General features: G+C 50.1%; 13 protein-coding genes across 13 annotated transcripts; 7 read left to right on the forward strand and 6 right to left on the reverse strand.

Annotated features, from left to right (window-relative positions):
- Positions 1 to 16: 16 nt before the first annotated feature.
- On the reverse strand, positions 17 to 645 carry LAESUDRAFT_377896 (uncharacterized protein). The gene is made up of 2 exons (XM_040902235.1): positions 103 to 645; positions 17 to 56 (listed from the first exon to the last, which is right to left on the reverse strand). Exon 1 carries the CDS (start codon positions 477 to 479, stop codon positions 135 to 137), a length of 345 nt encoding a protein of 114 aa, XP_040760947.1. The 5' UTR covers positions 480 to 645; the 3' UTR covers positions 17 to 56; positions 103 to 134.
- Positions 646 to 1,431: 786 nt separating this feature from the next.
- On the reverse strand, positions 1,432 to 3,726 carry LAESUDRAFT_705082 (cytochrome P450; the record flags this gene model as incomplete). Its single annotated transcript, XM_040906572.1, has 13 exons — positions 1,432 to 1,614; positions 1,667 to 1,810; positions 1,859 to 1,987; positions 2,040 to 2,127; positions 2,177 to 2,199; positions 2,252 to 2,418; positions 2,469 to 2,482; positions 2,543 to 2,663; positions 2,717 to 2,832; positions 2,897 to 3,048; positions 3,095 to 3,286; positions 3,342 to 3,474; positions 3,531 to 3,726. 13 exons carry the CDS (start codon positions 3,724 to 3,726, stop codon positions 1,524 to 1,526), a joined length of 1,566 nt encoding a protein of 521 aa, XP_040760948.1. The 3' UTR covers positions 1,432 to 1,523.
- Positions 3,727 to 4,433: 707 nt separating this feature from the next.
- Positions 4,434 to 7,114, reverse strand: LAESUDRAFT_729477 (cytochrome P450). The gene is made up of 14 exons (XM_040909636.1): positions 6,778 to 7,114; positions 6,590 to 6,722; positions 6,340 to 6,531; positions 6,138 to 6,289; positions 5,947 to 6,062; positions 5,778 to 5,898; positions 5,709 to 5,722; positions 5,491 to 5,657; positions 5,413 to 5,435; positions 5,281 to 5,362; positions 5,095 to 5,223; positions 4,896 to 5,039; positions 4,548 to 4,834; positions 4,434 to 4,487 (listed from the first exon to the last, which is right to left on the reverse strand). The coding sequence occupies exons 1-13, from the start codon at positions 6,968 to 6,970 to the stop codon at positions 4,744 to 4,746; spliced, it is 1,557 nt and encodes a 518-aa protein (XP_040760949.1). The 5' UTR covers positions 6,971 to 7,114; the 3' UTR covers positions 4,434 to 4,487; positions 4,548 to 4,743.
- A 376-nt stretch (positions 7,115 to 7,490) lies between these two features.
- LAESUDRAFT_762188 (cytochrome P450) lies at positions 7,491 to 9,711 on the reverse strand (the record flags this gene model as incomplete). Its single annotated transcript, XM_040913057.1, has 13 exons — positions 7,491 to 7,581; positions 7,635 to 7,778; positions 7,835 to 7,963; positions 8,028 to 8,109; positions 8,162 to 8,184; positions 8,241 to 8,407; positions 8,460 to 8,473; positions 8,528 to 8,648; positions 8,702 to 8,817; positions 8,878 to 9,029; positions 9,080 to 9,271; positions 9,328 to 9,460; positions 9,516 to 9,711. The coding sequence occupies 13 exons, from the start codon at positions 9,709 to 9,711 to the stop codon at positions 7,491 to 7,493; spliced, it is 1,560 nt and encodes a 519-aa protein (XP_040760950.1).
- A 2,371-nt stretch (positions 9,712 to 12,082) lies between these two features.
- Positions 12,083 to 14,426, forward strand: LAESUDRAFT_716393 (cytochrome P450; the record flags this gene model as incomplete). Its single annotated transcript, XM_040907248.1, has 11 exons — positions 12,083 to 12,459; positions 12,518 to 12,580; positions 12,756 to 12,948; positions 13,083 to 13,097; positions 13,145 to 13,265; positions 13,323 to 13,336; positions 13,388 to 13,554; positions 13,595 to 13,951; positions 14,007 to 14,150; positions 14,256 to 14,344; positions 14,377 to 14,426. The coding sequence occupies 11 exons, from the start codon at positions 12,083 to 12,085 to the stop codon at positions 14,424 to 14,426; spliced, it is 1,590 nt and encodes a 529-aa protein (XP_040760951.1).
- A 1,444-nt stretch (positions 14,427 to 15,870) lies between these two features.
- LAESUDRAFT_716394 (uncharacterized protein) lies at positions 15,871 to 16,455 on the forward strand (the record flags this gene model as incomplete). The annotated part of the gene is made up of 3 exons (XM_040907249.1): positions 15,871 to 15,979; positions 16,028 to 16,067; positions 16,209 to 16,455. The coding sequence occupies 3 exons, from the start codon at positions 15,871 to 15,873 to the stop codon at positions 16,453 to 16,455; spliced, it is 396 nt and encodes a 131-aa protein (XP_040760952.1).
- Positions 16,456 to 17,571: 1,116 nt separating this feature from the next.
- LAESUDRAFT_378086 (MFS general substrate transporter) lies at positions 17,572 to 20,215 on the forward strand. The gene is made up of 15 exons (XM_040902236.1): positions 17,572 to 18,025; positions 18,090 to 18,153; positions 18,211 to 18,237; positions 18,294 to 18,302; positions 18,358 to 18,447; positions 18,504 to 18,685; positions 18,738 to 18,755; positions 18,812 to 18,884; positions 18,941 to 18,991; positions 19,044 to 19,122; positions 19,179 to 19,222; positions 19,279 to 19,607; positions 19,661 to 19,817; positions 19,878 to 20,067; positions 20,135 to 20,215. The coding sequence occupies exons 1-15, from the start codon at positions 17,821 to 17,823 to the stop codon at positions 20,186 to 20,188; spliced, it is 1,572 nt and encodes a 523-aa protein (XP_040760953.1). The 5' UTR covers positions 17,572 to 17,820; the 3' UTR covers positions 20,189 to 20,215.
- A 181-nt stretch (positions 20,216 to 20,396) lies between these two features.
- Positions 20,397 to 22,039, reverse strand: LAESUDRAFT_378178 (uncharacterized protein). Its single transcript, XM_040902241.1, has 3 exons — positions 21,676 to 22,039; positions 21,339 to 21,603; positions 20,397 to 21,281 (listed from the first exon to the last, which is right to left on the reverse strand). The coding sequence occupies exons 1-3, from the start codon at positions 21,750 to 21,752 to the stop codon at positions 20,637 to 20,639; spliced, it is 987 nt and encodes a 328-aa protein (XP_040760954.1). The 5' UTR covers positions 21,753 to 22,039; the 3' UTR covers positions 20,397 to 20,636.
- Positions 21,662 to 22,244, forward strand: LAESUDRAFT_378090 (uncharacterized protein). Its single transcript, XM_040902237.1, has one exon. It carries the CDS (start codon positions 21,863 to 21,865, stop codon positions 22,160 to 22,162), a length of 300 nt encoding a protein of 99 aa, XP_040760955.1. The 5' UTR covers positions 21,662 to 21,862; the 3' UTR covers positions 22,163 to 22,244.
- Positions 22,245 to 22,428: 184 nt separating this feature from the next.
- On the forward strand, positions 22,429 to 22,706 carry LAESUDRAFT_762192 (uncharacterized protein; the record flags this gene model as incomplete). The annotated part of the gene is made up of 2 exons (XM_040913058.1): positions 22,429 to 22,601; positions 22,664 to 22,706. The coding sequence occupies 2 exons, from the start codon at positions 22,429 to 22,431 to the stop codon at positions 22,704 to 22,706; spliced, it is 216 nt and encodes a 71-aa protein (XP_040760956.1).
- Positions 22,707 to 22,983: 277 nt separating this feature from the next.
- LAESUDRAFT_762193 (uncharacterized protein) lies at positions 22,984 to 23,254 on the forward strand (the record flags this gene model as incomplete). The annotated part of the gene is made up of 2 exons (XM_040913059.1): positions 22,984 to 23,127; positions 23,195 to 23,254. The coding sequence occupies 2 exons, from the start codon at positions 22,984 to 22,986 to the stop codon at positions 23,252 to 23,254; spliced, it is 204 nt and encodes a 67-aa protein (XP_040760957.1).
- LAESUDRAFT_378092 (uncharacterized protein) lies at positions 23,204 to 23,548 on the forward strand. The gene has a single exon (XM_040902238.1). The coding sequence runs from the start codon at positions 23,317 to 23,319 to the stop codon at positions 23,515 to 23,517; it is 201 nt and encodes a 66-aa protein (XP_040760958.1). The 5' UTR covers positions 23,204 to 23,316; the 3' UTR covers positions 23,518 to 23,548.
- On the reverse strand, positions 23,209 to 24,528 carry LAESUDRAFT_814855 (uncharacterized protein; the record flags this gene model as incomplete). Its single annotated transcript, XM_040914635.1, has 3 exons — positions 23,209 to 24,214; positions 24,274 to 24,381; positions 24,445 to 24,528. 3 exons carry the CDS (start codon positions 24,526 to 24,528, stop codon positions 23,579 to 23,581), a joined length of 828 nt encoding a protein of 275 aa, XP_040760959.1. The 3' UTR covers positions 23,209 to 23,578.
- Positions 24,529 to 24,672: the final 144 nt, after the last annotated feature.

Consider the following 24,672-nt stretch of genomic DNA (forward strand, 5'->3'; position numbering starts at 1 on the left):
CTGGACTCCTCTTCGAGAATTGAACTCATAAATGATGGCTTCGCTGTGCCTGATGCCTACCAGAAAGTCAGAATAACCCGACGCACAACATACACGACCTACCATCACCTCTTTGACCAATTTGTATGGAACCTTTAGAAGTAGGCCTTTCTCTTGAAATTGGCTCCAAGGATCCACGACGGCGTGTTCTCACTAAAATAAACAAGAGGTAGATAGAAATTAAATAGCTCAATAGTCTTCCCGCACACCAAGGGTACGCCACTCACGGATAGGAAAGAAGTCGATAACGTAGCCTCAAGACTCCCAGCTTCCAATGCGTCCGTCACAACCAGCCGAATGAACTCATCGTTGTCGGGCGACTTTGCAGTGTGGCAATATCCGATCTCCATAACAAGAGCCCCGAGAAATTTGAAAGCAACGTCAGAAGAGTTGTAGCGCTGACAGCGTAGCTCACCCTTTGACATGCGACGAGAAGTCATTAGGCGCTTGAATCAACCCATCCAGTAGCCGGATAATCTCTCTCCTTTGGAGAGGACGATAGGCTGTCAAGCATGTGCTTGTCCAGAACTGCGGCTTGCAGCCATCGGCGGTGACGGCGCCACAGCTCACCATATGGAAGTAACGCAGTATTTGTGTTCAACCTCACGCTAATCGCACAATCAGAGAGACACCTCAAATAGTATGAACTTGACGCACAGCTCTCTCAGGATAACAAAACATGGTCGGTTTGTATAATTGACTCCACGTTTCTCCGTGAGATTGCACGCAGCCTCCACAGAACTCATTATCAATATGGGCTTGAGAAAGAGCCGCGCAAATATCACGTCTCCTAGAATGTATGTTATTCAGCCGGAATCCGACGTGCACGCCCTTTAGTGTAACAAGACATACCATCCTTCTTGCTCTATTGCGCGAATGTAATATGCTGATAGTCTGTTGGTATCTGATGAACATTTCCAAGCAAAGGCAGAGACTTCGGTCCCGCGAAGAGAGGCTTTCGATCTGTTTCATACAAGGGCCGACACCACGCCACGTAGACACCCAGCAAGATGAACACAAGCACCAAAGCTATAGAGGTATGCATTGTGAGCCAGCTTATCGAGTTGTCCTGAGGCATCTTCCTGACTTATCGGGACCAAGAATATTGGAGATGCAAAAAGGGATGTTCGGCACATTCACGTTGCGTACTAGCGCTGGCAAATAAATTTGGAGTTCTCACAGCGCGATAGTGTCTTGGTTCGGATTACTGAGCGTGAGCTTGTGGAGATACTCATCATGCATGCGAGCTATGCAGCAGCCCTCACAAGAAGTCTAAACGAGCCATAAAGACATAAAGAAGCGCCTCAGCGCGTGACGTCACGTATATTCTCACGGCTCGGGGCGATGCGTTGCTTGCACCCCATATTGGTGGTGAAATATTCTGCTTCAAAACCTTTTGGCTTGCGTCATCTCATCATTGTACGGCTAGCAAACATTGCGACTGCATAACGGGATTCCTGCAGCTTTCAACTCCTCTCCACATGTCAGACTGCAATAGTCATGCCTTGATCAAGAATGAGCGTCCGCATTTCCTGCGACCGCGGGCTTATATGACAGCGAAATAGTTTCGGATGGCTAAACGAACATATTTTAATAGGCGCTCTCCGTTCAATGTAACGATGCATACTTTACAAGGCCAGGAAGAAACGCAGGAGTAGGAGTGATGACATTCCCTTTATCGTCTTTTGCTTTAGCGATGTTGAAACTTGCTAGGATAGTAGCCATAGCTAGCCAGATGCTCGAATCAGCCAAATAACGCCCTGGACAAATGCTTGATGGCTTTCAGTGGCTACATAAAGCTCAGAAGGGTTGCTCTCACCGCCGACCGAAACCAAACACAATTTTGCCTGGATTATACAGTTCCATGGTCTCCGCGTCGAGCTCGTCAAACCTTTCCGGTCTGAATGCTTCCGGATCTGAGTATATTTCTGGGTCTCGAGTCATGTGCCTGCACAGGTTGCCGTCTAGTGCAGTGTATGTGAGCGAGGTGAATGTGTGACACATACCATATGTTGGACATAGTCATCGTTCCGCCTGGAATATGACAACCTAAATATACGTCATCCCTGGTTGAAAGATGTGGTATCCCTGCATGGATCATCAACGATTTGCAGTTCCAAAGCGCACTAGAAATTACCCAGCGGTACCGGAGGATTCCAGCTGTCGATTTCATTACTATGGTGGACGACTGGTAGTGTTGCAGCAGACGTACCGATAAACTTCCAAGAGTACCTGGTCGAGATAAGGCAATGAGCCTCTATCCGCTAGATCTGGAAGTCGTGAATTGCCAACGACTTTATCGATCTCCATTTGCGCTTTCTTGAAGACTTCGGGATACAGGACCATCGCCAACACGAAGGTTTGTATGCTGGTGACCGACTACAGCGTGTCAAGAAAACCTATGATGCGCAAAGATCGGGGACACTCACGGTGTCTGTTCCAGCTAGTGAGTGGCAATAGGAGACGTGAACAGTGTATTTATAATGACTGCTGGTCCACACACCATTGTAAATGCTTGCAGCCGCACCCGACAAATTGCGCTCGTTGTCTTCAGACAATTCTCCGTCCCTGGTCATTTTATCCAAGATGGAGGATACGAAAGATGGTCTCGCGCTCCCACATGCCTGCAATATGGGCGTAATTGTAAGCGAAGAATGAATCGTATCGCCAAACTTACAATCTGCTCTTTGACCCACGTGTACGGAGTGGTTTCAGCAATCTTGACCTGCTGTCGAATACGCAGTGCATTTCGTTTAAATGAAGATCCGGGCATCCACGTCGGGATGTGTTTCACTGGACGCGGGAATACCTGTGGATAAGCCCCCATTTCTTGACTACACAGTCGTGACGAACGTACAAGATGGAAAAAAGTCGACCAACGTGGACGCGAATGTGCAAGCTTCGATCGTATCTGCAGAAGATTTTGCTGCCATTTGGATAAATTGGTCATCTTCCAACGAAGTCGCCGTGTGCCCATAGGTGATCTCCGTCAATATGGCACCCACATAGCTATGTACGCCTTAGACCTGTGACTCTGGTGTGCGATAGAGCGCACCTTGTGATGAGCGATGCAAACTCGTCCGGAGATTGCACGAGCCCGGTCAACAAGCGATGAACTTCCCTCGCGCGAATAGGATGATACGATTCGAGAATGTTCTTTTCTAGAAGCGCAGCTTGTAGCCATTTTCGATGGCGTCTCCATCGATCACCATAAGGAAGAAGGGCCGGATTATTGTTTAGACCAATTCTATATGATGGATTTGTGTTATCGAAAGATTTATGGACGATTAATCTGGCTTTACAGTTCGATCAGGAAAACAAATGATGGCCGGCTTGAATGAATAGCGCCTTTCTTCTCCATGAGATCAATTGCAGCCTGGACGGTGTGTATGATGAGGGCAGGTTGTCTGAACAGGTAGGTATAAACGAGAGGTCCTGGAGAATAATAGTATGTCAGTATTGGGAAGGCGACTCTGAGCGGATGTGCAGACCATGAGATCTCGTCCACTGGGCAAACGTCTTGTGTGGGTATTCATGGTCAATCTGATGAATATTGCCAACGAAGGGAAGATGACGCGGCCCTGGGAAGAGCAGATGGTGCGGTGGACGCAATAAGTAACAGGTAGAGATGAGCAACAATATCAATAGCACAATGAGCACGTCAACACGATAAGCGTACTCGATCATAGCAGCAGCTTTGCACTCTGAAGAACGAGGATGTCTCCCGTCATCATGTACGCTGAAGGTTTTAATCATAGCAGTTTGTCCGAAAGCAGTTCAACAAGTGCAATGGGTGGAAATGATGTGATACATACTATACGCGTGGTCATTGGCGGCCCGAGCTCATCGGAATCTAACTGAACAACACCTGCAATTGAGTAGCACGGTCTAACTATGAAAAGGTCCGCGTTTGTGCTTACCGAGTCATAGCAGAAAAGAATCTCATTACAGATACGTTGCCAAGAGAGGAATAGCACGATTTCACACACATTCGGATCCGTATGGCACAACGTCGTAGACTACCCGTTGTTGGGCGTAGAACCTTCGTCGCGCGGCCCCTCGGCACGTGAATGGAATACATCGAACAATAGAAGCATGGCAAGCGCGAAGGTGGGATCCAGCGTTTTAGTCATTGTCGATGTCAGCTTCGTTCCAACCTGCAACCTTTCTATTTGTGAAACACTTACAGACACGTTATCAATCGTAATCTGCCGGCCACATGAATGTCAGTAACGAACGTCCAGGGGTTGCTACTGCTGTGTCGCCGAACGATCAATATGGCGACTGTCTCCATCGCTGGCAACTATCTGCCTCCAAACGGTTCGTGAGCCTCATATCTAATTCAATTAGCAAATTGTCTGCTGAGATGCATGAGGTAACTTGCCTCAGCGCCCGGAGGATTTACAACATATAGCGGCTGGGGCTTCCAAAACCTCGGATCATAAATAGTTTGGTTACCCTGGTCCCATTTAATGCCTTAGCCTGATACTAACACCGCGTCTGGAAAGAAAACGCCGTAGTCTGCTGCGATATCATTGAGACATCCGGAAATTCGCCCAACACGCGCCAGTTTCCTTCCTGCTGGGTTCGAAAACAGGATCTTCTCTGGCTTGCGTCCCACATGCTCATGTCTCAAGACAAAGAGGGTCATAGATCAGCTACTGTACATCTGCTCCTGTGCTAGACTAAATGTGATTCGGCCGCTCAGCATGTTGATTCCAAGTTCAACTCGAGCAGAATTTTCTGGATTTCTTGCGATCGTATGCTAAGCTGGCAGTGAAATGGTTCGGGGTGGCTTCATTGCCAATGTCAGAAAACTAACCCACGAATCGACATTAGGGGCAGATGGAGCATACCTTATAGCACCGGGAGAGAATGCGGGTGTAAAGGTCGCGTAGTTAGCGAAATCGCCTGCAGATTGTGAAATGTTGAAACAAGCCAAGATGTTAGCCATCGCGAGCCAAACTGAGGAGTCAGCCAGTTGGCGGCCTGGACATATGCTGCATCTCTTTCAGCGAGCGAAGATAATGAGCAGTGCGAACATCGTTTACTGACCGTCGGCCGAACCCGAAGACGATCTTGCGTGGATCGTATAAATCCGTCGTTTGTACAGTCATAGTTTTAAATCGCTCGGGTCGGAAGGTTTCGGGGTCCGGGAAGATATTGGCATCTCGCGTCATGTACCTGTGACAAGGGATGAAATGGAGATGTGGACATTCAGCAAGTCTGAGCGATGTATACCATAAATTGGGTACAATAATCGTCCCTTTCGGGATATAATGATCGCAATAGGTGTGATCAGCAGTTGAGAAATGTGGCACCCCTTGATCGAAGAGTGAGCAGCAGTTGCTGTCGTGAATCTGGTCAGCATACCCAATGGGACGGGACAGTTCCAGCTGTCCAGGTAGGCACTATGTTAGAACACTAAAGAGATAATTCTGCTAGGCGTACCGATATACTTCGAGTAGCACACGTTCAAGATACGGCAATGATGATCTGTCCGAGAAGTTCGGAAGCCGAGAAGTACCAACAACCTGATCAATCTCCGCTTGTGCTTTCTTGCAGATGTCGGGATAGAGCATCATAGCGAGGATGAATGTTTGGAGAGTCGTACCAGACTATGGTGCTGACTGATTAAATCACTGTATGATGGGCATGTACACACTTACAGTATCGGTACCAGCTGTCCAGTGCAAGCGTTAATGGCGACCTCACAAAGGATTCATGTAGCTTCATACCACTGTAGAGTGCACCAGCTACACCTGAGATGTTGCGTTCATCGTCTGGCGTTAAGTCTCTGTCTGTAGATAAATTGTCCAGCAGAGAGGAAACGAACGATGGTCGGGCACTCCCAGCCGCCTGGAAATGAGGACATTATTGAATACATGCAAGCACAAAACGACTCACTACTGCTTCTTTGGCCCATTTGTATGGAGTGGTCTCGGCAATCTTCAATTCGCGGCGTATACGCAGGGCATTCTGCTTGAAGCCAGCTCCAGGCATCCATGTCGGAATGTGTTTCACTGCCAATGTTCCCAGTTGTTAATTGTCGCGCACGTCAGCGTTTAATCACTAAACAGTGCAAGCGGCAAACCTACGCAAAGGGAAGAAATCGACCAACGTCGAAGCAACATTGCCCGCCTCAGCTGCCTCTACGGATGCCTTCGCTGCTAAACGAATGAATTGGTCGTCCTCCAGAGAGAGCGCCATATGGCCGTATGTGATATCCATCAAGACAGCGCCAATAAATCTGTCGCTGAGTTTGAATTTTTGCAACTACTGGTGAACTGCGATAATCACCTTCTGATGTGCGAAGCAAACTCATCCGGAGTTTGCACAAGTGCCGCAAGTAAACGGCGAATCTCCCTCTCTTGGATAGGACGATAGGACTCGAGAGCATTCTTGTCCTGCAGCAGAGCTTGCAGCCACTTTCGATGCATCCGCCATTGATCGCCGTAAGGCAAGAGAACGGGGTTGGTATCAAATCCAAGTCTGCAGGTCAACTAGTATGTGCTACAACATCACAGGAGATTGAATGCGGATCACTTACAATTCCCTCAAGAACACGAGCGGCGGTCTGCTTGAATAGATCGCTCCTCTTTTCTCCATCAGGTCATTTGCGGCGTGAACCGAGTGAAGCACGAGGACCGGCTGCCCGAAAAAACGTGCATAAACGATAACTCCTGAGGTGCGCGAGATGAGTGAATGGAGCCTGCAAATACAGATAGAGATGGTTACCATATCTTTTCGCCCATTGAGTGAACGTTTTGTGTTGGTAGTCGGCAGTGACTTGGTGAACGTTGCCGATAAACGGGAGAGGATGCGGCCCGGGAAATAGAGGGCCCTTCTTCCTAGGAGATGAAAAGGAATAGAGCCAGACAGCGAGAGACAAAAGTGCGAGCGTTACGACCACGTCAGTAAGGTATTTCATGTCGCAGAAAATGTGGCCCCTTGACGTGTTGACACAAAGCATTCACCAGGTGACTGCTATGGCGTTTATGATAGGGAATCGGGTACGTGCGAAGATGCATGGTTCGTGATACGGTTTCAATGGACGAGTTGGCGCACGGATGGGCGCTCCGACGTCGGAAGCTGGAGTCGGTTCTCAGCGTCAAGCGATACGGTCTTCTCGTGATGGCTCGGATAGGTGCGCACCATGCACATGTCCTGTATGCTTCGGCTGTTGATGAACAAGAACCTGGTATCGAGAGATATTGAAAGGACGTATTAGCCACTCTATCGTGCGAAGATAAACATTGCATTGTCAGTCTATCGTGATTCCCATGTTAGCCAGTTGAAATTCATTGGGGTAGAATACCAAAGACGCCCTTGAGCGCCCGGACAGAATCTCATGATCAACGCTAGTGCACGCGGAGAAACATCCTTCGCATTGTGCGGGCATGCGCAATCGTGTGATTAACCGCACCGTGTTATGATACAGTGAGTAGCATTCAGAGTGCGCTACTTCTGTACAGCTGAGAAACCATCGCAGCAGCCTTGTCCGAACGTGGAAGGATCCGTGCTTTGAACGGTTTCGGGTGGCTATACTCCGTCTTATCAGAAATGGCCTAGGGTGCAGACGCGTAGCGGCCCACCTAATCGTGCCGGATGAAAAAGCAGGAACAGGTGTGATCTCGTTGCCCATCGCATCTTTTGCCTTTGAAATATCGAAAGCCGCGATGATATTCGCCATTGCTAGCCAGACGGTCGTGTCGGCGAATTGACGACCCGGGCAGACTCTTCGTGAAGTTTAGCTTTTGTTTTTGTGCATCGGGATGTGGAGGATTTGACGTACCGGCGACCGAAGCCGAAGACTATCTTTTGCATGTCTCTGGATGCTGCTGTGGATGTGTCCATCTCTTCGAAGCGCTCAGGACGGAAGGAGTCAGGATCGGGGAAGACGTCCGGGTCGCGAGCCATGAGCCTGGGAAAAAGAATGGAATCGTTGATATAATTGTCTCGATGTCTCGACGAGCGTTATCACGAACCAGATGTTGGGGATGATTGTGGTTCCTCCGGGAATATAATGGCCCTGATACTCATCATCTCCGATCACTGCATGAGGAACGCCTAGTGTACAACCTCAGTCAGATTCTCGTGTGCCATCGTGGTGGAGACACACCGAGAGGAACAGGAATATTCCAACTTGCAGCATTGATTGTTAGGTCAAACTCAACGTCTCAGAATGTTTGGCCACATACCGGTATGTCTCTTGCAGAACATTCTCGAGGTATGGAAGGGAGCTTCTGTCGTTAAAGTCTGGTAGCCTCTCGGTGCCTATGACTCGATCAATCTCTGCCTGCGCCTTCCTGTATATGTCAGGATGTAGCACCATCGCGAGCACGAAGGTTGAAAGCGTGGTGGATGTCTGGAAAGGGGTCAGTATTGTGCATACGTGTGCAATGGATTATCTCCAGTACGGTATCGGTAGCAGCTGAAGGTATGTCAGCGTCATCCGAGAGAGAAAAGAAGAGCAATAACTGCATACCTGCATACAAAACACCTGCAGCACCCATAATATTGTACTCATCTTCTTCCGTCAGGTCTCCGTCCTTCATCGTGTCTTCCAACATGGAAGTCAAGAAACACGGCTTCGCAGTACCAAGGGCCTATTTAGAAATCTGATGAGTTACCGTGCTGTTCTGAGGCCCTAAGCACTCACCATTGCCTTCTTTACCTCGAAATAGGGTTTTTCAAACAAGGCGCGCATATGAGGACGAATACGCAGAGCCTCACGTTTGGCTTTCATGCCGGGCATAGCGGCAGGAAGGTATTTCACTAAACCATCGTTTAATAAGCAACGGTTCGGCGTATGGGAAATGAAGAGAAAACACTAACGGATGGGAAAGAAGTCGAGCAACGATGACCCAAGGTTACCCGCTTCAAAAGCTGCGGTTACTGTGTCGTCTGCCACTTTGATGTGCTCATCATGTTCCAGGGAGGTCGCCCGATGGCCGTAGCTAATCTCCATTGATAATGCGCCCACTAGTCTACATTCCAATGAATCAGCAGAATCCCTGACGACCAAGAACTCATTTACCGTTTGATATGCATAATGAAACCGTCCGGCGTCTGCATGAACATGTATAACAACCGGTGAACTTCCCTCAGCTGCATAGGATGATACGTCTCGAGCTTCCGTTTGTCAATGAGTGCGGCCTGAAACCATTTACGATGACGGCGCCATTGGTCTCCGTAGGGCATAAATGACAGATTTGGATCGAATCCAATCCTGCAACCAGAGCACGTCATATCAACCGAATCTTAGTGGTGATGATACTGTCTTACAACTCGTTGATGAGCACAAATCGTGGTCGATCAGAATATTTTGAACCTCGCTTTTCCAGCAGGTCGAACGCCGCTTGCGCCGAATTCAGGATGAGAACTGGCCTCCGGAACAGCCGCGTGTAGATAATGTCGCCTAATGATGAGATGCATAAGCCAAATCACCATAATGATGATTACAGTGCTGCTACCGTATATCTTGTTCCATTCGCCGAGAACCCGGTGTTGATATTCTAACGGAAATTGATGCGCATTCCCGAGGAGCGGAATAGACTTTGGACCTGGGAAGAGAGACGAGAAACGCTTTTGATGTACCCTACGCACATAAAGCAATCCCAAGCAGATGCATGCAAGGAATACAGCGATGATGTTGGGGATGTGGAACATGCCGCGAAAGTTAGATGGGTCGACTCGGGTCCATGGTTTTGTTGTGCTATTATCCACAGCGGCTCTTTGTATGCGGCGCTGACAGAATTGTAGACGCTCAAGACTTCTCCCGCCGCCTGGTCTCAGTGACAACGCCCACGTCGGCCTCCCGAGGGGGGTAGTTTGGAAGTGAATGCGCTCGTAGTCACCGGATGCAATCAGATTGTCGTGTTACGTAGCAGTCAAAGCTTCAAGCATTTATGCATGGACGTTGAGCTTGGAGCATACTATAAGCGTCCACAATAACCGTACGACCTGTGTTACATCCGCAGATAGGGCGTTGTTTTGTCAGTGCCTGGGCGCCAACAAATTGACTTACCGTCAGATGATAACGTTGATGATAACCTTTGGCTAGCATTTGGTCCGTTGTCAACGGGTCACACGTCTGCAAGTATATGTTTCAGCTGTTAGAATGAAGAGCATACTTCCATAGCGAGTGCGGAGTCGACCGACGCGTGACGTCACGCGTCAGTCACATTCTCCGATGGCGCGCGCAGAGGTCATATGGAAGGCGAGAGAGCGCTCAAATGACGTACGAATGGTTGCTATTCGCGATCATGCCCCGCAGCATGCCATCCGCTTATCGGACACAATGCATGAAGCCTTATTTGTGCGTATCGTCGCTCCCCCCAAATGGTGGAGAAGCTGTGCAAGCTGGGAAAACTTGCATGCGTACATGTTCGCACAGGCAGTGAATGCGGGGCTCCGGGCGGAATTCTGCGCAAGACTCCGCAATTCTCTTGCCATGATCCTGCCGCAGTTCTCGAGCGATGTCGATGAAGCCCCGAACTTACGCCACCGCCGCTTGCTTCTGGGTTATGCACGTCGACTTCGCCATCTCCCCACGTCGAACCTCTCACGCCGAGATCCGTCCATGCACTAGTCTATATCATATCGTATTGTTATCCCAAGACACCGGGTTGTTCTTCCATGCACCACTGCTTCTGGCGAGAAGCTACATTGAATTGCAAGGAATGGAATTGCGACTTACAGCCCCGAGTTGGGCGATCGCGCGCCAAGATCACCAAGGATTCTGCAACCGAACGGATGGCTGATCAGTTCTTATTTCCATCTCGAATTCAAACGTTTTGCAAACTCGGATCTGCAATAACCATTTGTATCAGAAGTCGAAGACCGTGCGAAGTACCGAAAGAAGACCTCCCTCATGATCTGAGCAAGATATACGGCTTTGGATCGGTCATGTTATCGCGTCATTAATGACATGAACATCCTCTCACACGTCTATGCGCATATGATCATGAGGACCATGACATGTGGACCGTGTCAGATTGTGGACGATAGTCACACGAACATTGCTATGGCTTGCTCTATGCTGCAAACCCGTCCTAATCTGAAAAAGTGTCTCAGGAGCTCTAGTCCACTCAGGTAAAGATATTGAAAAAATATTATCAATGTTTTTGCATGGTGAAAACCCTTGATATCACTCCGATCGCTAATTGGATGAGTAGTCATGTTGTGGAACTTGACAATCACTGCGGCTGGATTGTCAAAAGTGGCAGATTTCCGACGGAAATCCTTATCTACACCGATCGTATTGACCACATCCTCCACTTTGCGTAGTAAAGAGTCTCTTACATAGAGTCCATTCACATAATATAAGGTACAGTTTTGTTTGCGGGCTGGCATGCTTTAGATTAAGAAAGCTTTGACCAGGCGTGACAGGCGTCGCTGCTCGGAAGGGCAATCACGCTTTCAGAGTCCGATCACCGCCGTCAGGAGCACCTGCCGAATAGAGTACCTTGCCGCTGTGCCGACGCAAGCCGTGGTCGGAGGTTTACGGCAAGACGTGACTGATGTGTGACATACTTATCCTTCTGTCTGGCACCCTCTCGCTCGGAAGTTCGGAAGTTCTTCGACAGGCTGTTTGCTCACTTTTCGGTTATATTCTTCATTGCCTAGTTAGCTGAGATGTTTTGCACCCAATGCTAAGAATTCAAAATGATTTGGTAGAGAACTCGGACTATTATTCGTGATTTATCAAACATTTTGCAGAATGGGGCCAACCATAGTATTCCCATTTCTAAAGCTACTGCTCATACACTTCAGCGGCCAGAGTATAGAAGACATGCAGATGCTCCACACCTACATCGCTACGCAGACGTATCGCTTGATGCTGACATACGTGTAGCTTCCGACATCGGAGTGCCCATCAACGCGCCGATACATGCGTCAAATCTCGTCTTGAAAGCGTATTTCGGGCCACGCATCTGAGTCCCATGTAGCCGCGCGCTATCGTGAAAAATTAATAATGAAAGCAGTCACCTGGAGAATGCGTTGTGTCCATACGTTGAGGTTCCAAATTTTCTGCGACATGAAATACCTTACTGACGTGGTCGTAACGCTCGCACTTTTGTCTCTCGTTGTCTGGCTTTACTCCTTTTCATCTCCTAGGAAGAAGAGCCCTCTATTTCCTGGGCCGGACCCTCTGCCAATCATCGGCAACGTTCACCAAGTCACTGACGACTACCAACACAAGACGTTCACTCAATGGGCGAAAGAATATGGTAACCATTGTAGTCTGTGTTTTCAGGCTCAATCCACTCATCTCACGTACCTCAGGAGCTATAGTTTATGCGCGATTTTGTCGCAGCCAGAGCTCGTGCTTCACTCGGTTGCCGCAAACGACTTGATGGAGAAGAGAGGGGCGATCTACTCAAGCAGACCACCGCTCGTGTTCTTGAGAGAATTGTAAGTGATCCGCATTCAACATACTGTGACGTTGTGGCACATACTAACTTTCCTGCAGACTTGGCCTTGACACCAGCCCTGTTCTCTTGCCTTACGGCGATCAATGGCGAATGGATCGAAAGTGGTTACATGCTTTGTTGCAAGACAAAAATGCTCTTGAGTCCTATCGTCCTATTCAGGAGAGGGAGGTTCGCCGTTTGCTTGCCGCCTTTGTGCGAACTCCGGCAGAATTTGCTTCGCATATCAGAAGATGATTATTGTGGTTCACAATAGTTCAAATCCTAACTCAGCGGTAGATTTATTGGAGCTCTGTCGATGGATATTACATATGGCCATGTGGCGCTCTCTTTGGAGGACGACAAGTTTATTCGTTTAGCAGCAAAGGCAGCCGTAGAGGCAGCAGAGGCAGGCAGTGTTGCTGCCACGTTGGTCGACTTCTTGCCTATGCGTAGTTCTCCCGCTTGCTGCGTTTTGTGGACCAGCACTGATGTGCGCGATAATTATAATTGGAAACATCTGCAGTGAAACACATTCCGACATGGATGCCTGGAGCTGGCTTCAAGCGAAATGCCCTGCGTCTACGGCGCGAATTGAAGATTGCCGAGGCCACTCCATACACATAGGTCAAAGAGGCAGTAGTGAGTTTCGTGCTTGTATGTACTATCTGATAATGTCTCATTTTCAGGCATCTGGGAGCGCTCGGCCATCATTTGTATCCTCTCTGCTGGACAATCTATCCACAGACAGAGAGTTGACGCGAGACGATGAACGCAACATCGCAGGCGTAGCTGCTGCACTCTACACCGGTATGAATATACTTTAAGCCTTTGTGAAGTCGCCATCATAATGCTTGCGCTGGACAGCCGGTACGGATACTGTAAGTATCTATACGCCGATCATACAATGATCTAATCAGTCAACACCATAGTCTGCTACGACTCTTGAAACCTTCATCCTTGCCATGATGCTTTATCCCGACATCTGCAAGAAGGCACAAGCGGAGATCGATCAGGTCATTGGTACTTCTCGGCTTCCGGACTTCTCGGACAGATCATCATTGCCGTATCTTGAACGTGTTCTACTTGAAGTATATCGGTTCGCCTAGCAGAATACTTTCACTAGTATTCTCACATAGTGCCTACCTGGACAGCTGGAATTGTCCCCTCCCATTGGGTACGCTGAATCAGTTTAAGACAGCAGCGGTTGCTTACTCTTCGACCAAGCGGTACCACATTGCTAAACTGCTGACGACATCTATCTCAATCGTTACGTTCCGAAAGGAACAGTCATTATACCCAATTTATGGTATGAATCATGCTGATTTGCTGGACGTTCCGCATCTTCAAGTCACGCCTTGTCACAGGTGCATGACGCGAGATGCGGACATCTTCCCGAACCCAGAAACCTTCCGACCCGAGCGGTTTGAGACCATGACGGCACAAACGATTCATTTATACGATTCGCGCAAGATTGTCTTCGGGCACGGCCGACGGTCGGTAGACGATGTTCACATTGCTCGTTGTATCCGCTCGCTGACAACGATGCAGCATATGTCCAGGCCGCCAATTGGCCGATTCCTCAGTCTGGCTCGCGATGGCTAACATCTTAGCTTGTTTCAATATCTCAAAACCCCAAGGCGGTTTCTCTAACGATGCGACCTTCACACCCACATTTTCTCCTGGTGTTATCAGGTATGCTCCATCCGTTCCTCATCGCGATTCGTGGGTCAGTTTCCTAACGCTGGCAACAAAGCCACCCCGAACCATTTTACTGTCAGCTTAGCATACGATCGCAAGAAATCCAGAAACTTCTGATGTAGCTGAACTTGGAATCAACAAGCAGAGGGGCCGAACCACATTCAGTCTAGTACAGGAGCAGATGTACAGTATCCCACCCATTGAACGACCTTTGGCATAGCGACGTATGAGCACATGGAACGGAAATTGGTGAAGACAGGAGATGAATAGACGCACGTCGAAACGTTTTGTGGTGGCCCAGTGGTGTTACAGCATATCGCGGCAGCGCTCGACCTAGGAGCAACGTTACTGCCATGCCCCGCCTTGCTACGCGACTATCATTTATAAACCTTGGTGTCTCAGAAGCCCGGGCACATGTTTAGGAATCAGCTCCATTTCTACTTAAGTCTTGGAATGGGGAGGTGAGATACCGCATGCATGCCTAACATCCCATACCTGATTGAATATGAAAACTACGAACAGTTCCCAAAAGCAAGTACACATCAATGTCCCAGACGCTATTGCGATCATCTGTCGGCAACGCACCAGCCATGACTTCTGGACGTTCCTTATCGACTTTGCGTGAGATGCGCAAGATCGCGATCGATCAAACATTCGGAAATTCACGCAGATAGAAGACTCAAGAGCTTAAAAAGTAGCCTTGTCGATGGTATTGAGATAACATGATCGAAATGAAATCTTCTTCGCGCGTGCTGCCGTTCTACGAACCTTCATTCAAGGGCGTCCAAGCGGCACGAAGAAGCGGCCTGTAATGGGATTATTTGTAGCAGTTCACGATATGTAGCTGACTTTGTGAACTCCCCGTATCAGGTGCAACCTTCTCGCGTTGCTTGGTCCATATCAAGGCCCTAATCGTTGTGAGGACAATTGAAGTCTGTTCGACTTAGTCCGTGGAGCTGATTGCAACCACATATAATTTAGAAAGCACTTGCTGTCCTCCTAAATGAGTCGAGTACCAGGCAGCAAGCGAACGCCACAGTCACACTTGTCTGCTCAGATTATACTTGCAAAGATCACTTTCTCGCCCACCGCTGGCTGCAATTGAATCATGGGCATCTGGATGCCATACATGTCAAACAAGCAAGTCGATAGTACGCGTGGGCACACTAGCTTATGGATGTTGTGCGCCGGTGATATGTACGACAGCGAGGGCAAACGCGATTGCAGGCCACAGTGCCGGTTCAGAAGTTCCAGGACCCGCGCATGCGGGCATCGTCAAGCAAGCATGATGTCAAATCAACCGAATTAACCTACGGGGTTGGATCCCGAGCTATCCCAGTCTTTGAAAAACAAATCTCCTCGGTCTCTATCTAAACTGCGTTGCTCGCAGTCGTCAGAACTGGTTCCTCTGCTTCTGTCTCTCCTCTTCCCTCCGTGTTCCTGCTATTTGTATGATAAATTTGAATCCGCATGTCCATCACATTACGTCCGGAACGCTCTGTCTGGCCCGCATTTAACAACAGGTAACCGGCCGTGGGCGAGGTTAGATCCTCTTTACTCACATAAACGTCCGCTCTTGTTCGCGCGATGGAGAACCATCGTCTGGACAACGTCAATCATTTATGCGGAAGAACCACCATTTAGTCAATGTCAAGTATCCACGCAGGCGGATCACCACTTCTATTCTCCGAAACTGAAAGCTCTTGCCTAGACGATGTCGTTGATGGGTGGAGGCGTCGACATCAAAGCCTCTTTTCTTCTTATGGCTTCGAGCATGGCTTTTGGTATTCTGCTCGTTCACAACAGGGATGTATTGCAGCGATGTTGGTGCCGTTCATCGAGGAATCACTGATGCAATCGTTCCGCGAAAGGCGTGCAGCTACTCCAACGCAACACAGATGTCCTTGTGAAGTACGCAAGGCGATCAGCGCACGATAACGGTCGAGTCAAGTGACAACGTTACACGCACAGTTTTCGATGGATTGTTTACCAAACAGTAGTTATTAAGGAAATACTTTGAACATTCATGCACGCAATATAAACGCCAAATAGGACTCGAGGCAACGTTGCTGCCCTTCGGGATCAAGGCGGAAACATTCAGCTTGCGGCACGATTCGAAGTATGGCTGATCACACACGAAGTTGGATCCCTCTTCTGCGGATGGCATCAGCAGGTTGAGGCCAGAATAACAGAATGGTCCAACGTACCCAGCGAAGATAGCCGTTTAGCCGCACGGCCACTGCGTGAGGAACGCAACAAAATACGTTTGCTTTACATGGACTGTGCAGGTGTCGAGTGACTGAGACTGCAGCAGCGAGAAGAACGCAGAAGAAACATGTTGCAAAGTGGTACAAGAGAAGACGAGGACCACTGCTAGCACACGAGTCCGATCGCAGCTTGCTGTACTGACCCAAGATGTTCGCTTGCAGGGCAGCCTTGGCTCAACGCAATGGCAGGTGTACCCCTATTTCTCGGCGTTCCGACTCAGAAGAATCTACGAGATAGCCAGCCTTATCGAGCTTGGGCTCTTGCCTCTCGTATCTCGCGCAAAAAAACCTCTGGGGCCGGAACAGGGACAGAAGGAAACCGGTGTCAAGAAATCTAGAATGCCTTGAGCTATCGAAATTTCGTAGATTGCGCATGAGTATAAGCGCTGTCAGTGGACACTGGGAGTCTGAAACTTGCCGGGAGTCTGAAACTCGGTTGAAACTTCTATAACAACCCTCTGTCGCGGATGTGGCGCATAAAGCATTGCATATGTCTGTCCAGATGTACAGTGGCTATACGTCAAGCTGGATCCGTTTTCCATACCAACAGAGAAGCGACGAGGTTCGAGATATTGTTCAACTTGGCGAATATTGCAAGCTCAAAGATGGCACTAGCAAGAGTCGCGACCTAAGCTAGCGCTCGTCTAGCGCTCATCTAACGCTCGTGTGGGCCACAGATCAGTTCTCCACGCGTGCTAATTCGCAATCTTAGCGCGTCTGATATCACTATCCTCTCGCTGCAATCCCTACTAAGATCTAAGATCTCGTTGTTGCGATTCACGTTGATTCCTGAAGCTGAGCGCTGAAGTGCGGAAGGCCAGACGTTCAAGTTTAACATTTGATTACGCGTGCCATTCGAAGGAATTCAATATGATGGCGCAAGATGATGTCGCGTTTGTCTTCTGCGTGCTCCCAGCTCGGCGTGATCCGCTCCATCTGATATGGGAAGCATAGGAAATTCACAGTTCGGTCTCAAGCCTCTGAAGCGTTGGTTCTCCAGACCCGAGAGCCAATGTTTCAACCTCATGCGTGAACTCCTGTGTGGCAGCCTCGTCTCCACGTACGCTCTGTCATAACTTCTTGCTTGCAACGTTCGACATTCTGCGTATCACTTTGTCAGACGACACTTTAGCAGGCACGCTTGCCAAGATAAGCGGCTCGTAATTTTGTAACCTATCGATTCGTCTTTGCCACTTTCCCCTGGGCCTCTAAGGCTCTACTTCTCCACTATCTCTGGCGCTCTATCATGCGGATCATGGGAAGCATTTCTGATGGACACGGAGTGACCGCGATATAAAGAGGCACTTGGCACCTTATCTTCCCCTGGTCGTCCCCTCGCGCTCCCCGGTAGCGTTGCTGTAGGTCCTGCCCTGTTCTCGTCCCTGCAACTGCCCGCCATGAGCTCGCAAGACGTGGAGTCCCTCAGCAAGGTGTCGTCCTTGGACGAGAAGGCGTCCAAGGCCAATGTACACGTCGCCGCCGTCAGAAATGAGGTCGATACCGGCGCCCAGCTCGTTGCGGGCACAGCCATGACCGTAGATCCCGCCGAGGCCAACCGTGTCCGGAAGAAGATCGACAGGCACCTTATGCCTTTGATGTGCGGTGAGTAATCGCACTCTATGGGTTCGCGGGACGCGTTTGATTGATCGACGATCCTCCCGATCAGTCCTCTACTGGGTCCAGTTCATGGACAAGACGACGCTCGGGAGTGCCGCAATCTTGGGTATCAAGTGCGTATACAGTGGATCTCATTGCAATAGGGCTATGTTGACAACACGTTTTATCAGGACCGATGCGCATCTCACAACGAGCGAGTGAGTATACGAGCTGCACAAGACCTTTTTCTCTGCTGACATACTGTTCATCATAGGTACAACTGGTGAGGATCCGTCGCCTGGTTCTCTTGACTCCTCCAGCTAACTATTTTGATTCAGGCTCGGGACGATCTTCTACTTGAGCTACCTGTTCTTCGAGTACCCACAGAACCTCGCGCTGCAGCGATTTCCTGTCGGCAAATGGATGAGGTTTGTCCCAGCCTTTCATTTTCCCTTGCATATCCTCACCTCTGCCTACCTGGCAGTTGCAACATCTTCATCTGGGCTGTCGCGCTCTGCTGTCATGCCGCATGCAAGAACTTCGCCGGTCTCCTCGTCTGCAGACTCTTCCTGGGAGCATGCGAAGGCTCGATCACGGCTGGTTTCATGATTGTCACGTCTATGTTCTACACCCGGAGGGAGCAGACACTGAGAGTTGGATACTGGTGTGAGTGATGCTTCGGTGTTATGCATTCCATGGATGCTAATGTCACATCCAGTTTTGATGAACGGAACAGGTGAGGAACTTGCCGCATCGGCGTTGGGCCCGATCTCATCGTATGGCCTGTCCCAGCACAAATAATCATCGGGTTCATTGCGTTCGGCACGCTGCACATCACAACAAGCACCTTCCATCCATGGCAATGGTGAGAGTGTGCGCGTCATATCTTCGCATATCTCTGGCTCAACCTTTCTGGTTCAGGCTGGTCATCATCACTGGGATACTGACGCTGATCACTGCCGTGTGTTTCTGGTACGTAACCGTTCATACGTATGTACGAAAACGGAGGCTGAGTATTGTGTAGGTTGATGTTCCCTGACTCGCCGACCACCGCGTGGTTCCTCACTGAAGAGGAGCGTGTGATCGCCATCCAGCGGATTAAGGTGCGTCTCTGAGACGCCTATTCTCCCAACAGCTTCTTGACCATTGCATTGCCCAGGACAACCAAACCGGTGTCGAGAACAAGCACTTCAAGTGGGATCAGTGCGTGACCCATGTTGCTTCACTGCTCTTCGCTCCAGGCTCACTCGTCTTCCTAGGTTCTACGAAGCACTGCGCGACCCCAAGACGTGGCTCTTCGCACTCTTCTCCGCATTGGACAACGTGCCCAACAGCCTGACGAACCAGCAGTCCATCATCTTCAAGTCGTTCGGCTTCACGACCCTCCAAACGACGCTACTCGGTATCGTGAATGGGTTCGTCGAGATCGTCACAATCCTCACAGGCGTGCATCTCGCCGCGCGGCTGCACAATGCTCGAGCGTATGTCGGGGTCGTCTACTACCTCCCGGCGATCCTGGGCATTTTGCTCGTGAACCTGCTGCCGTGGAGCGATAAGGTCGGACTGCTGTTTGGCCAGTGGATGACGGGTGGGTGGCGCTTAGCTGGCGGTGGAGAAGTGGTTAGCTGATAGCCTTTATAGGGATCTGCACGACCGGATTCGTGCTTGCACTCTCGTGGCTCACAAACATCACCGCGGGACATACGAAAAAGGTTACGGTGAACGCCGTCATGCTTATCGCGTACTGTGTCGGCAACGCTGCGGGGCCGTTCATATGGCAGGCGAAGTATACTCCTCGGTACGCCGTTTTGGTTGGGCGTTACTCAGACATCAGTGTGCTTATCTGTTGCGTATCCAGAAACCACGTTCCGTGGACTATCATCGGGATCTGCTACGTTTGCTGCATGGCCCTCCTGCTCATCATCCGCTTCGTCCTCGCACGCGAGAACAAGCGGAGAGATGCGGAGCCTCCAGATACGACGTACGATGACGTCTACATTGAGGTCGTCCTGCCTGATGGGAAACGCGTTGAACGCAAGGTCGAGAAGGTACGCTAATCCTGTGATATTCCCTTTACTGGTGTTCAGTGCTGATATCAACGTCTCGCGCTTACAGGAGTTCCTGGATCTGACGGACATCCAGAACCATGACTTCCGATACGTATTGTAACACCTGGAGCTCGCGGGAGCGGCCGCGGCCTATACATGTATTAATAGTACACTATTAGACAAGCTTACAATGGTTTGAAGACAAGAACAACAGTCGATTGAAAAACAGCGCGAACAGAAAAGGCAAAAAAGCAGGGGTATCACGACAAGCAAGCCAGCACTTGATTGGAGAAGCGATATATGTGAACGGCGGAAGATGAGATGTCATGGCAATGTGTGAAAGTGGAACTTTACGCATAAAGGACAGGGAAGCTCCGGGATGCCGCTCTGCGAGCCAGTGATTAGAGAGTTGTTTTCCGAGGAGAAAATTTCCGAGGGCTGTAGGACACGGAAGTAAAGAGTGACAGCCTCGACGGAATAAAGCGAGTGCTGAGCGCTGAGATGACAAAAGTGCTCATGCGCGACACAGCTACGAAGCGAACGCGCGCTGAAACCGCTGTCCCCGCGTCCTACTGATCATACAAGTCCGTAGGACTTCCAACAATAGTGACTCTGTTGTGTCCATCGTTATACCAGCCGAGGAGACGCTGCGTGTCGCTGCTGAACCTATGCACTCCACACTGCCTGCTCTCAATGTGCTGGCAGAGCGCACTGAGCGTACCGAACTCGTTCCCACAGCCGTTCCAAACGCGAGGACATCTATAGATCTCCTCTGCGTGTGCAGGGCCCTCGAGGTGCTGGTTGAGCGCTCTGAGAGTGATATACTCCTCGTGGCATAGCGGGCATTCGTAGTATTGCCCGTTGCAGGAGCGTTGGGTCGCCCAGCCTGTGGCAGTGACCGTGTCGGGGGAAAACAAAATATCATAGGGATTGACGTCTGCTCGATACAAATGGACGACAGCGAAGCGACCTATAAGGTCGGGGTGGACGCGCGAGGGGCAAGTCCCGGACTCCCAGTGTTGGACGAGGGCGGCGGCGGACATGAACCGCTTGTTGCAGTTTCCACCTGGGCAAGAGACTAATCCATCTCGATGGACAGCAGAGCGCAAGTGGATTGTCAGGTTGTTCTCGCTCTCGAAGACGCGCCTGCAGTCAGCGCAATACCAGTGCTTCTGGAGGTGGTGTTCGTATAGCCCGGCAGCGGAATCAAAGAGCTATGATACACAGAGCTTAGTTGGAAAGGCCGCAATTGTCAATGCCTCTAGACTCACCCAGTTGCAGATCTGACAGTAATAGTGGAGCTCTTCATAATGACGGTCAAGGTCTTTGGGACAATCGAAATGATCGTCGCATCGTTGGCAATAATGGTGACACGGGTGCCGAATGTAATGTTGAATCAGACCTGATGCAGAAGTGAAAGCCTTGTTGTGGCGCCTGCAAACACGGCGGTTCGCGTTCGAATTGTGAGGGTGCTGTTCGAATGTGCGCGCGCTCCAGAAGGAACGGTCACAGCCGTCGCAGAATACCATCTCTCGTCTGCTGAGGTTTAATATGTACAGCATTCAATGAACGACGCACAGCTAGAGCTCAAGACTGTACGATACGCACCGCACGATATGAGTCAACACACGAGGACCGTTAGGAGCCTGAGATGGTCGGAAAGAACCCTTAGGCGCTAAATTCATGACCTCGCACGGTGAATGGCAATTCCTTCACACCTCGTTGCCTGACCTCCAATGCTTCTAACATATGTTCATGATATCCGAGACCTATACGTTATCAATTCTCTGATCAGATGGATCCCGCGCGATGGTCTGTTTCTTGCTTTGGCAGGACGCTTTATCTACCCGTAATAGTAGCATCTGGTTGGGCTGCGCTGAGAGAGGTGCTAGCTTGTCTTGCCATCTCTTCCCTGTTGTTCGCGTACATCGTGCCTAGCCATGGATATCTGGATGCTATGGGTCCTTCTCTTTTCGCCGACAGGTGGTCATCAATAACTCTTCGACGGTTGCAGGATAAGCGGCTATCCTCGCGAGTCGCAATGCTTGCGGTCAGTGGTGTGGTCTCCAACGTGGTCTCCAACGAAATGCGCTAAGGCTTACCGTACAGTCTTCTCAATGTCTCGCCGACATTGATTCGATTATTAATCTCTCGTCATCCAGACTCATAACCGCTGGATGTGACAAATGGCTCCAATCACTCGAGATGTTCCAGAGTTGCGCATCATAATCAAGCTCAGCAAATGAACTTTTCGTCGCATTAACGGAAGCTGCTGCCTTGAACTAATGACGTCGGACTGCTGTTTGGCCAGTGGTCGACGGGTAAGTGGGGTTTGGCTGACGGTGGAGAGGTGATTAGCCGATGTACTTCTTCGTAGAAATCAGCACGACGGCGTTCGTACTTGCACTTTCGTGGTTCACGAACATCGCCGCGGGACATACGAAGAAGGTTACGGTGAAGGCCATCATGCTTATCGCGTACTGCGTCGGCAACGCTGCTGGACCTTTCATGTGGGAGGCCAAGTACACTCCTCGGTAATCCGTTTTGGTTCGCCGTTGCTCTGAAACATCGGTGTGCTTACATGCTACGTGCTCAGGAACCACATTCCACGGACTATCATCGGGATCTGCTACGTCTAGGAAACTATGGTGCAGCCGCAGCGTTAGCCAGCGACCACCTTCCTGTCTCATGGGCGCTAGGAGTGAGAGGCCGGTTAGGGCCACAAGTGACTAAGAAGTACAGTACTACAGGTGCGTATTTATACGATATTCCTCCTTCCGTATTCGTCCACTGTGTTTCCTGGCACCGCCCTGCGACGCGCTTCAGCCGTCGCTTGGCGCTCCTTCCTCCCGACGCGTTGAGCGCGTTCCACCAAAAGTGCCGTTTGTCGGCCAGTTCCAACACTACGTTTGCTGCATGACCCTCCTGCTCATCATTCGCTTCGTTCTCGCACGCGAGAACAAGCGGAGAGATGCGGAGCCTCCAGATATGACATATGATGACGTCTACATTGAGGTCGTCCTGCCTGATGGGAAACGCGTTGAACGCAAGGTAGAGAAGGTACGCTGATCCCGTGATATTCCCTTTGCTTGTATTAAGTACTGATCGCGACGTCTTGCGCTTATAGGAGTTCCTGGATCTGACGGACATCCAGAACCATGACTTCCATACGTATTGTAGCAGTTAGAGCTCGCGGGAGTGGCCGCAGCCTATACATGTATCTATAGTACACTAGTAGACAAGCTTACAATGGTTGGAAGAATAGAACAACAGTCGGTTGGAAAACAGCGCGAACAGAAAAAGAGAAAGAGCGAAAAAAGCAGGTTTATCACGACAAGCGAGCCTGCGCTTGATGATTGGAGAAGCGATACATGTGAACAGCAACGAAAGATTTCATGTGGGCTGGCAGGAAGTCGGAATCGGAAGACGAGATGTCGTGATAGTGTGTGAAAGCGGCACTATTCGGACAAAGGACAGGAAAATGCCGGGATGCCGCTCTGCGAGCCAGTGGTTAGAGAGTGAGTCTGTTGAGTCCATCGCCCAACGAGCCGATGACACGCTGCATCGCGCTGTTGAACCTATGCACCCCACATTGCTCGCTCTCGACGTGCTGGAGGAGCGCGCTGAGTGTACGGAACTCGTTCCCACACCCGTTCCAACCGCGAGGACATTTAAAGATTTTCTCTGCGTGTGCGGGACTCCGGAGGTGCTGGTTGAGCGATCTGAGAGCCTTGAACTCCCGGTGGCATAGCACACATTCAAATTTGCATCCGTTCCAGGAGCGTTCGGTCGCCCAGGTAGCAGTGACCGTGCTGGAGGGAGGAGAGTAGCCATCTGGGCCAGCGATGAGACGATTCGGATTCGTGATGATGTTCGATCGATCCAGCTTAGCAGCGGCGCTATTAATAATGTCGCGGTCAACGTGTGAGGGGCAAGTCCCGGACTCCCAGTGGAGGACCAGGTCGGCTCCGGACATGAACCACTTGTTGCAGTTTCTACCTGGACAAGGGACGATTCTGTCTCGATGGACAGCAGAGCGCGAGTGGTTATTCAGGCCGTTCTTGTCCCTGAAGACCTGCCTGCAGTCAACGCAGTACCAGTGGCTCTGGCGGTTGTGTTCGTGTAGGCCGGCAGCGTTCTTAAACAACTATGATGCAAAGAAATTAGCTTGAGACGGGCCCATTTTGTTAATGCGTCTAGACTCACCAAGTTGCAGGTCTTGCAGTAATCGTGGTCCTCTTCATAATGACTGATAAGGTCGTTGTGACTATCGAAATGATCGTCACATCGTTGGCAATAATGGTGCACAAGACTCTGCACGTGATGTTAAATCAGATTCGATGCAATAGGGAAGTCCTTGCCGTGGAGATCGCAAACATGGTGCGCATTCGAATCGTCTTTATGCTGTTCGAGCGCGGGCTCGCTGGAGAAATAACGTTCACACCGCTCGCAGTATGCCATCTCTCGTCTGCTGACGTTCAGTATATATAGTATTCAATCAATGACGCGTAATCAGAGCGCAAGACTGTACGGTACGCACCGCGATACGAGTTTACCCACGATGGCGATGAGATGGTGGAAAAGAACCCTTGGGCGCTTTGAAAT

This window comes from Laetiporus sulphureus (assembly GCF_001632365.1).
Source record: "Laetiporus sulphureus 93-53 unplaced genomic scaffold LAESUscaffold_42, whole genome shotgun sequence".
In the NCBI taxonomy this organism is placed as follows: Eukaryota; Fungi; Basidiomycota; class Agaricomycetes; order Polyporales; family Laetiporaceae; genus Laetiporus; species Laetiporus sulphureus.

What these genes read in the sequence shown, in the direction of transcription:
- LAESUDRAFT_378086 (XM_040902236.1), top strand. Translation starts at nt 17,821, where the DNA reads ATGAGCTCGCAAGACGTGGAGTCCCTCAGCAAGGTGTCGTCCTTGGAC. An exon ending in GCCGCAATCTTGGGTATCAA is followed by an intron (nt 18,154 to 18,210) that starts GTGCGTATACAG and finishes ACGTTTTATCAG; the next exon opens with GACCGATGCGCATCTCACAA. An exon ending in TTGAACGCAAGGTCGAGAAG is followed by an intron (nt 20,068 to 20,134) that starts GTACGCTAATCC and finishes TCGCGCTTACAG; the next exon opens with GAGTTCCTGGATCTGACGGA.
- LAESUDRAFT_378090 (XM_040902237.1), top strand. Translation starts at nt 21,863, where the DNA reads ATGGATCCCGCGCGATGGTCTGTTTCTTGCTTTGGCAGGACGCTTTAT.
- LAESUDRAFT_378178 (XM_040902241.1), bottom strand. Translation starts at nt 21,752, where the DNA reads ATGAATTTAGCGCCTAAGGGTTCTTTCCGACCATCTCAGGCTCCTAAC. An exon ending in GTGTTGACTCATATCGTGCG is followed by an intron (nt 21,604 to 21,675) that starts GTGCGTATCGTA and finishes AAACCTCAGCAG; the next exon opens with ACGAGAGATGGTATTCTGCG. An exon ending in ACTGTCAGATCTGCAACTGG is followed by an intron (nt 21,282 to 21,338) that starts GTGAGTCTAGAG and finishes TGTGTATCATAG; the next exon opens with CTCTTTGATTCCGCTGCCGG.
- LAESUDRAFT_378092 (XM_040902238.1), top strand. Translation starts at nt 23,317, where the DNA reads ATGGTTGGAAGAATAGAACAACAGTCGGTTGGAAAACAGCGCGAACAG.
- LAESUDRAFT_729477 (XM_040909636.1), bottom strand. Translation starts at nt 6,970, where the DNA reads ATGAAATACCTTACTGACGTGGTCGTAACGCTCGCACTTTTGTCTCTC. An exon ending in CTCGTGTTCTTGAGGGAATT is followed by an intron (nt 6,532 to 6,589) that starts GTAAGTGATCCG and finishes GTTGACCTGCAG; the next exon opens with ACTTGGATTTGATACCAACC. An exon ending in ATTATTGTACCCAATTTATG is followed by an intron (nt 5,224 to 5,280) that starts GTATACATCGCT and finishes CCCTTGTCACAG; the next exon opens with GTACATGACGCGAGATGCCA.
- LAESUDRAFT_377896 (XM_040902235.1), bottom strand. Translation starts at nt 479, where the DNA reads ATGACTTCTCGTCGCATGTCAAAGGGTGAGCTACGCTGTCAGCGCTAC.